Genomic DNA, 9,553 nt, shown 5'->3' with positions numbered 1-9,553 from the left:
TTACAACAACAAATTTATCATCATGAGTACGTGGCGCTCATCAATCCAGGCAGCGCTTCTGTGAAACGCTGTAGGCTATGTGTCTGCACAGCTTTTGAGTTGGGGAGGGATTCATTTTTTAAAATAGACTAGTAGGTCAATCACATATAAGAGTCTCCACAATAAAGAAAAGGAAAATCTTTTATGTATGTAGTTTCAAATATGGGCTTGATAAGTTCTTAAAGAATGCACTCTTTGTATTCATGTTGATTTTACATGGTTTATTCATTATTTAAAAAACTTTTACAATTATTTTGTCAGGGTATTTTATTTGTTATTTATTTATTTATTTATTTTATTTATTTTACAAATACATGTATCATTAATTATTTATTCACAAATATCATCAGATTTGTATGGAGTCATACCACATTTTACAACCTGAACTAACCTTGCCTTGCCATAAAAGGTAAAATTACCTGATATTTTATTTAAGAGACTTGACCTTGACACAAACTTTTGAGTGTCTGCAGGAGTCCTTTTCTGCATATTTTGCATGTTCATTGGACTCAATAATTTGGTGGACAAAAGCTTTTCAGATAATGAGCAGTGAAGTGGTTTTGTTGAAGTATTGTTTTTGTTATCAGACCAGTTGTATCACCTTGACATGTTTTTAAAAAACATTAATTCAGAAAACAGTATTGTGCTTATCCTTCAAGAGACCTATCATTAATGAATATAGTGTGCTGCATGATGATATTTTTGTAGGCCAACCCATAAGTTAGCATCACACTGGTACTCTTGACAAAACCGGTTCCCTTGATTTTTCCATTGGCTTTTGGATTTTCGCTGGAAGTGCTAAAATGCTAACTCGCTTCCGGGTTTTGGCCTACAAACATGCGTCATCCCTGCAGCACTTTATTGTATTTTAATGTATTTTTTATGTCATTAATGTCATGTCATTGACCCTAGTACCCTCTAACTCCATTAAAACAAAGTATGTAATTTCCTCACAATAGTTCTCTCCGCCTCCGGTAGATTCCCGCATGAGTCAGTATCCTGGGTAAACCTGGTGCTAACCTCCAAAATCCAGAGAAAATTAAAGTAAAACCATGGAAAAGTTAAAAAGCTGGAGGGGTGTGGGAGTGTAAAGTACATCTGTCTTAGGAGATAAATCTGTCAGCACCTTAGCCGCTGCCCACGGGAAGCCCAGGATGGATGATCGTATAAGCGGCCTGCCTCATCAAAGATGGATGCGGTGCCACGAGATTTTGGGATGATAAAAGTCCCACTGAGGTGCCTTTTCCTTTTTTTCCTGTACACTCCAGTTTCATCTTGATTGCAAAAGCAATCGCCCGAGGTGTGATGTTCTTCCAAGATTGGGTAATGGGCAATTTATACACAAAAGCTGAGGAACACACACACAGACTTTGTTTACTATATTTAAAAAGATTGTGTTTTTGATGAAATAACAGAATTCAGTGCTCAGATATGGATATATACTCATATGTTGCCACAGAGAGAGTCAAACAACATATTGGAGGGCAGACGGATGGAAAGAGTGCAGGGAATGCCTGAAGGCTGCGACTCTTGCTGCCACTGGTGATATTTCCGATAAAAATCATTTATCTGCTCGCCAGGGCTGTCAGAGGCCCTGCTAATTAGCTTTCCCATTCAGCTCTCTTTCCTTCTTTTTGTCTATCTTACACTCTTTCCATTCCCTCGCTCCCACCCTCTTCATCACACTCCATCTCTGTCTCCTTCACTCTCTGACCTTCTTTCTTCTATTCTGCCAGTTGCATTTGACTATTTTAGTATACTTTTTTTTTAACCTGCAGGGTGCCTTTTCCTTTTTTTCCTGTACACTCCAGTTTCATCTTGATTGCAAAAGCAATCGCCCGAGGTGTGATGTTCTTCTAAGATTGGGTAATGGGCAATTTATACACAAAAGCTGAGGAACACACACACAGACTTTGTTTACTATATTTAAAAAGATTGTGTTTTTGATGAAATAACAGAATTCAGTGCTCAGATATGCATATATACTCATATGTTGCCACAGAGAGAGTCAAACAACATATTGGAGGGCAGACGGATGGAAAGAGTGCAGGGAATGCCTGAAGGCTGCGACTCTTGCTGCCACTGGTGATATTTCCGATAAAAATCATTTATCTGCTCGCCAGGGCTGTCAGAGGCCCTGCTAATTAGCTTTCCCATTCAGCTCTCTTTCCTTCTTTTTGTCTATCTTACACTCTTTCCATTCCCTCGCTCCCACCCTCTTCATCACACTCCATCTCTGTCTCCTTCACTCTCTGACCTTCTTTCTTCTATTCTGCCAGTTGCATTTGACTATTTTAGTATACTTTTTTTTTAACCTGCAGTGCATAAATTACTTTATGGGACAGGTGATTTTATAAGACTTTAATTTGATCTAATGTTATAGTCTGGTATTATGGATGCTTTACTGAATTGTAAAGACAGATTGATATTTAAATCTTTTTTGAAATTGTAAAGGGTAAAGAAGGTTTAAATCAAGATCTCTGTTCTTCACCTCTTCTGGTTGAAAAAACAGTGAGTTGTAACTTGAATGAGCAAGAGTCTCAAAGCTCCAATGGTCAACAACATGGAAATAATGTATATAATTAATTCATGACTTTAATGTAAAAGGCTTTGAGATTCACTGCACCTACAGTAAACACACAAGAAGAGTATAAATGTCGATGATATTCAGTGAAACACAATAATACAGTCAAAAATGTGCTTATTTAATTTTAACGTTTTTAAATTTTATATATTTAAAAATTTAAACAATAAAATGAATTCAATAAAATGTAAATATATATATATATATATATATAAAATTATGAAACAAAATAATTAAATAAAAACATAATCATGAATTTCTTGTTAAAGGTTTTGAGATTCACTGCACTAACATTAAATACACAAGAAGAGTATAAATGTGGGTGATATTAAGTAAAATTAAGCAAAATGTGCTTATTTAACTTAAAAATCATATATTAAAAAAATTCTATTGTATTTGACATTTAAAATTAAATAAAATATAAAAATTGTTGTTAAACAAAAATGTAAAAATAAATAAATTAAAAATTAAATAAAAACTAAATCAGGAATTGAATGTAAAAGTTTTGAGATTTACTTCACCAACATTAAACACATAAGAAGATTAGAAAATGTGGACAATATTCAGTAAAATATAAGAACACAGCCAAAAATGTGCCTAAAATTAAATTAAATAAAAAAATTACAATATTGTTTTTAAATGTTATATAATATTTTCAAGTAAAAAAAATGTAATCGATGTATTTTAAATGTAATTTAAACCTATTTATTTGAATACTGATTACAACATTCTTCTGATTCAAACCACTTGAGCGGGTGGGACAGTAGCTCGTACTCCCATGAGATCACTTATTTCCTTCAATCTTGATAAAGCATGTGGTGGTATCTACATAACAGTAGTATGGCTCTGCATTTAAAAACAAGGCAGGCTTTTGCTAGTGGAATATTTATAGCATTGCATTAAGCATGAAATCAAAGGTTTTAAGTGTACCATTGCAACATCGGCACTCCTCTGTTGAGGCCTGCCCAAAAATGCCTGCCCTTCGGCTGTTTGCAGAGCTGAGATGTTTCAATGCGTATCCAAGCTTCATTATACATTGACCTCTCTTATGTCAAGATTCAAGCTACTGGTTAACATGCAGCCAGAGGTGACGAGGGCAACGTAAAGTTTACCTTGTGGATCATGTATTTCCATATTTTAAAGGAAACATGTGTTCAGTTTTATCCATGCATTTCCTGAGAGATGTGTTTGATCTCTGAACGTCAAATCTCAGATAATGCTGCTGCCAACCTGTAAGAACTGTTGAATTGATCATGAAAACATGGAATGCATCAGTTCACGTGATCAAGCACAACACAGCTGTCTAACCACAGGCATGTGAATGAAGATAAGAGCATTTGACAATGACATCATTCTACGCTGCACCAGGAGGCTTATCTCATCGCCTTTGCTGTCCCACAGACCCCCATAACTAAGAGCTTGTGTTGTCTGGAGGCGCTTCAAATACAAAAGTCAAAACAAACTCTCTATGATATTGAGATGCGCCTGTAATATCTTATCATAGTCCCCAGCTCAGATTAATTAGTGTTAAGAGATGAACACTAAATATGTGTGTCAACAGGAAAGAATAAAGCTATTCATTTCCTGGAGAAACAGAGGAGACAAAAGCCACATTAAACATTCTGAATGAAAAGACCAACTTTATTTGACATGAAAAACAAAAACAAAACACATATTTAAAAATTGTAGTTCTCTATAAAATTTAGCACACAAAATATAGCTTTTCTTTGATACTGTAGGTCAAATCTACCCTAATGATTCAATGACAAATGATAAACCCTTTTTAAGGGAAAGGATTATGTACAAACCACTGGTCTTGCAGGTAAAACAAGTTCAATCCAGTATACAGCTTTTTGCTTTTTAAACCAAACTTTTACAGGTCAAAACTCAAAATCAATTAACTCAAAATGTTTTAACACAATTTCCTAATTACTATGATAACATTTATATTGGTTTCACTCTAATAACTGACTGACCAAAGTTAAAGAAACTATATTGAAAAGGAGCAAAAAAAGCACTATTAGAAATAAATGAAAAACAAAAGCAATATGAATATGAAAGATGCCATGAACAAATGTGTACATATTCACTATTTTTTACAATATTATCAAAGCATTTAACTGGACACAAAAATCTGAGTATTGAGTGCACACATCATGCTGTCAAAAGGAAAAAAACAAACAAAAACAAAAAAAACACCACAAGATGGCCTTGCCACTATTTTGCTCATTTACATAACATTACAATTGTTAATCATTGCAGTGAATAAATGGTAATGTGCATGTGTTGACAGTGTGTAGATATCCAACTCGATTCTTAGACATGACAAAAGTAGTTTTAAGGATCACATGATCATCATAGCAAGAGCTACCAAGTGTCGGGATTGTATCTGCTTATGTAAACAAAGAGAAATAAACTACAATTACTTCAATGCTCATCAATAAACAAAAGATGTTATGTATTAATGACACAGAACTGAATAAATGAAGCTGATGATGGGAAACCCATCTAAAGTATAAGGAGGATAAAAGAGTAAACATCCCTGAGTTATCCAGTTTTGGTTAATAATGAAGTGCATTTCAGAATGTTTGACCTTTTTCCTTATAACCAAAATGTGGTGGTAAAGTTAATGAACAATAACAAGGCAAGAAAACCAATTGCTTCATGATGTCAGAATTCTGTAGATGAGGATGAAAAAAAAATTAACAAACAACAATTACCCAAAAATATTACAGCAATGACTGAAAAACATGATTAGGCCCGTAAAGTATGGTGTTTATAAATGGTCATGATTGTGAGTGATGGACAATGCTACTGTATACTGTCATACATAAAAAAGCCCTCTAAACTGGCCAAAGAACAAAACTAAACTAAGTGCAGTCTATAATCCTAAACTTTAAACAGTCCACTGTGAGATAAAAGAGGTGTCTTACGGGTATCAGTAGCCCTCTGAAATCTGTTAATGCAAAGTTATAAGTGTAAAATAGGATGACACCTTAAGGAAACCAGATGTTTTTGGAGTGCACACACTGAATTTGAATATTCATAATCTTTGATGTATAGAAAGTACCATCTACAATGAATACATAGTTAAACCCTGATCAATAAGCATCATTAACCACTTATTTGAAACGGACTCTTAATTTATGCAGAAAACAATATCATTAAAAGAGATCATAGAAAAATCTAATGATGCTATTCTGCATAAAAAGAAACGGCGACAACCCCATGTCCTAACTCTTCTCTTCATCTATATCAATATCTTCCTCTTCCTGTCCTTGCTCTCTGACCCCACAGCCACCGGAGTCACGTGACTCTTCTACTTCTTCAACATCCACTTCCTCTCTCTCCTCATAGGAGGATTCCCCCTCATCTCGGTCATTCTCTTCTGAGCCTAAGAGAAAAAAGATCAGTCATGATGATTTAGTAATAAAATCCACTGTGTTTTTAATAGCTTTGACAGACTTATTGTAAAACACTATATATTAAACACTGACATGATTGTGAAAAGGAAAACCTCACCTCCAACTTGGTCATCATCTTCATCCTCCTGCCCCAAGTTTAGGCTCTTCTCCTCATCTTCATCTGAATCGGAGATGATCACACACTCGTCTCCATTATTGCTGCCCTGACGTTTGGGAGCGCTGCTGGACAATGGAAATTTGTCAAAAAAATAAATAAAAAAAGCAAAGCATACACTTTGAAAAATCTGGATGTTTCTGGCTAGAGATTACCTGCCATTCTCTCGTGGCTCCCAGAGTGGAGTCAGGTAGTACCGCAAAGGATTTCTGTACAGGTCATCCTTCAGGATCTAGAGCCAAAGGAATGAGTAAATTTTTTTAACATCACCCTTTCCGGTGTTTAAGGATTTTGATTTGGCCAGCTCTTTTTTCTTTTTTCATACAGCTCTTTTTCCTGCACCTAACATCATGAGAGATGTACCTGTGCGATGTCATCCCTTCCTGGATTGCTGTGGTCACTGAACCAATGGAAGAAGCTCTGGTAGACTCCCTGTGATGTTCGACGTGGTTCTCCACTACCGACCAGATTCTGCCCTCTGTGCCACAAAATCGGGTTTGAGAACGACACCGGAGAGCCTGCGCAAAAAGGAATAACATCACCCTTTCCGGTGTTTAAGGATTTTGATTTGGCCTGTTCATACAGCTCTTTTTCCTGCACCTAACATCATGAGAGATGTACCTGTGCGATGTCATCCCTTCCTGGATTGCTGTGGTCACTGAACCAATGGAAGAAGCTCTGGTAGACTCCCTGTGATGTTCGACGTGGTTCTCCACTACCGACCAGATTCTGCCCTCTGTGCCACAAAATCGGGTTTGAGAACGACACCGGAGAGCCTGCGCAAAAAGGAAAGCACATGCAGATAAAGCATGATTACTCTTTTCAAAAAATTAAAACTCAGAATAAATAAATGTGTCTCAGAGTAATCCGTTTCACATTCCTGAAAAGAAGGTGACCGTGATAGTGGTCAGCTCACCTCCCATACCAAGATGAAGTTCTTTCACTATCATTTTGTTTTGAAAAAAGGGATTTCGCCGGAAATGGAAGCAGATGCGGTATCCAAGTTTGTTGTTCTTGAAAGACTCAATCTGTTGAATGTTGAGCATATTAAACAAATATAGATAATTTGCAAGATTTGAAAACAGGAAAAAGAAAAAAAAAAAAACTGAAAAAATGTATTACCTCTAAATTAGTCATGTAGCTTAGAGCATCTTCATCAGTCTCGTCGATTTGCGCTGATAGAAGTGGGTGATTCAGAAGCTGATTGGCTTTAAGTTAAGCACATAACGTAAATAAAGACAAAGATCTGGAATCCACAATCATTTGGTTAAAATACATTTGACACAAATGGAAATGAACAGTTTCAAGCATGATCAGTTAAGTTGCTAGGGATTCTGGGCCCATTACACAGAATTTGCTATAGGGCCCCCTCAAAATTCCAAAGGACATTGTGGTGGGCCCCTCTCAGCCTCTGGGCCCCATGCACTCTGTCCCCCTTTTCCCCCGGTTGTGACACCCTCAAGGTGACAGTTAATATCTTCAGGCATTGTAAAGAATGCACCTCATAACATCCACCTAAAAATCTAATCGGATGCCCACACCTTTTGACCAATTAAATTTAAATTGGTGTGCGTTATATATATATAAAAACTCAACTTCAAAAGGCCTTGATACTTAAGTTGTCCACCTGAACGTCATGCACAGTTTTAAAGGATACAGCAGTGACCCAGAAGCCTGGGATGGCTTGAGTGATGGCGCTGCGCTGGTCCAGGTGAGGGCGTCGCTGGCGGCTCAGTCTCAACTCCAGGCGTTGATGCAGACGCGCACCTTTTTTCTCCAGCGCATCCAGCCGCATCTGCACCTGTGCGAGCAGCGCCACGGACTGCCGCACCTCCGGGGCCATCTTCACCGACACTATGGCACACTCACCGTCCTCGTTATCCTCATTATCAGAGGCGACAGACGAGCTAGCCGTGGAGGAAGAGCCAGGAAGGGAGTCGTCATCCTCCTCTTCTTCTTCTTCTTCATCATCATCATCATCCATAAACGATGCCTGCTCTGGATCTTCTCTGTCCTCGCAGAGCAGCAGGGATGAGGAGCTGTCAGCAGCGGCTGCCTCCGTCCTTCTCTCGCTCTGAGAGCAACCGGGACGATTAGACTTCTCCCTAGATTTCTCTCGACTCGCTTTTTTGGACGAACAGGCCATTTCTTTACGGTCTTCGTCCAGGTCTCCACGGGTCAGACTGGCAAGCGCTTCTGCTGCGGCGATAGCAGCGGAATCTGACGGCTGGCGCCCGCTCTCATCTCCACCAGCCTGGCCTGTGCTCTCCTGCGCGGCAGATGCAGGTTTTGGCTCATCATTGCCACCTTTTTCAGGTCCTGCATCTTGATGAGAGTCATTCCTTGGTTCCTCATCCCTTACTTTCGCCTGCTTGGGCAGCGTGGACTCAGATTCTCCACTTGGACTTGCACTTCTTTTCGTCTGGTTAGTTTCGGACGGCTGACTGTTGTCCGAGTTTGTACTCATGATACTGACTGGTTGTAACTTTGTCAGACGTATATGATGAGCTTAAAACGGATTTTAAATTATAATGGTGTTAACTGTGCGGGTCTCTTTCCAGAGCCCGCGTTCGCATTACAGCACTGCCAAATTTCAAGTCTGCGCAAATGTCAGCAGGCCTAGGTAACGTTAGCTTCCTAACGCACAATGAGGCTAGTTTAAATTCTCGCTCACGGTCGCATATCGAATTTTTCCGTTTGTATTTAGACACAGTATTCGTAATATTGAGTTACTTTTCCCTTAAAAGTCACAATTCGCCTAAAAATGTCCCGTTCTTTTGTATTTGTTTACAGTTTGCCCTTCCGTTCGCCATTTATCAGAGGCTTTACATACGAGCGCAAAAATAAAGCTCTGATTGGCTGAAATGCACCGCGCAAAAATCTCTCGGCCAATCGTAGACGTGGTACTGCAGTTGATGACGAGCCATTTCACGGAGTACATCACCATTGCGTTGCATTTACGCACCGTGAAATATTTCTGACTGGGACTGTTTTGTATTATATTTTAGATTATAAGAAGCAGAACTTGACGTTGCGTAGTGTATATTGTACCAGAAGAACAGTCTTACAGTACTGGATTGCTTTGCAATTTGGACATTTATTTGGATATATGATATTTTAAGACATTAAATGTACAGTTATTGTTTAACAGCATAGTTATCAATATTAAATTAAGCACCATATTAAATGTATTTACATAGGATGCCATTAATATCAACATTATTATTGATGTACATTTGTAGGCATTATAAATATTGATGTACTTTTTAATCGGTACATTTAAATGTAAGAAGGATAATGAAAAGTTTGCTGAACACCCAGTTCTTAACTTTATTTTTGGATTATGTAAAC

The 9,553-nt window shown here is 37.9% G+C and overlaps 1 protein-coding gene across 2 annotated transcripts; it reads right to left on the bottom strand.

Moving 5' to 3' along the window:
* Window positions 1-5,103: 5,103 nt before the first annotated feature.
* LOC107591801 (putative testis-specific Y-encoded-like protein 3) lies at window positions 5,104-9,163 on the bottom strand. 2 transcript variants are annotated; one of them, XM_016281060.1, is made up of 7 exons: window positions 7,860-9,163; window positions 7,325-7,402; window positions 7,119-7,230; window positions 6,824-6,978; window positions 6,358-6,434; window positions 6,146-6,267; window positions 5,104-6,017 (listed from the first exon to the last, which is right to left on the bottom strand). In XM_016281060.1, the coding sequence occupies exons 1-7, from the start codon at window positions 8,667-8,669 to the stop codon at window positions 5,857-5,859; spliced, it is 1,515 nt and encodes a 504-aa protein (XP_016136546.1). In that variant the 5' UTR covers window positions 8,670-9,163; the 3' UTR covers window positions 5,104-5,856. The 2 variants fall into 2 exon arrangements, with proteins under 2 accessions (XP_016136546.1, XP_016136545.1); XM_016281059.1 differs by having other exon boundaries at window positions 6,146-6,270; window positions 7,860-9,162.
* Window positions 9,164-9,553: the final 390 nt, after the last annotated feature.

Source organism: Sinocyclocheilus grahami, unplaced genomic scaffold, assembly GCF_001515645.1.
Source record: "Sinocyclocheilus grahami isolate Dianchi unplaced genomic scaffold, SAMN03320097.WGS_v1.1 scaffold146.1, whole genome shotgun sequence".
In the NCBI taxonomy this organism is placed as follows: Eukaryota; Metazoa; Chordata; class Actinopteri; order Cypriniformes; family Cyprinidae; genus Sinocyclocheilus; species Sinocyclocheilus grahami.
The sequence above is the reverse complement of the archived record's forward strand: the minus strand, read 5'-3'. Positions and strand labels throughout refer to the sequence as shown.

Bases quoted from the DNA above. Each gene is read 5' to 3' on its own strand.
- LOC107591801 (XM_016281059.1), bottom strand. From the start codon at position 8,669: ATGAGTACAAACTCGGACAACAGTCAGCCGTCCGAAACTAACCAGACG. The intron at 6,271-6,357 runs GTAATCTCTAGC...TCCATTGTCCAG, and splicing joins GAGCCACGAGAGAATGGCAG to CAGCGCTCCCAAACGTCAGG. The intron at 6,018-6,145 runs GTGAGGTTTTCC...TTTTTCTCTTAG, and splicing joins AGATGATGACCAAGTTGGAG to GCTCAGAAGAGAATGACCGA.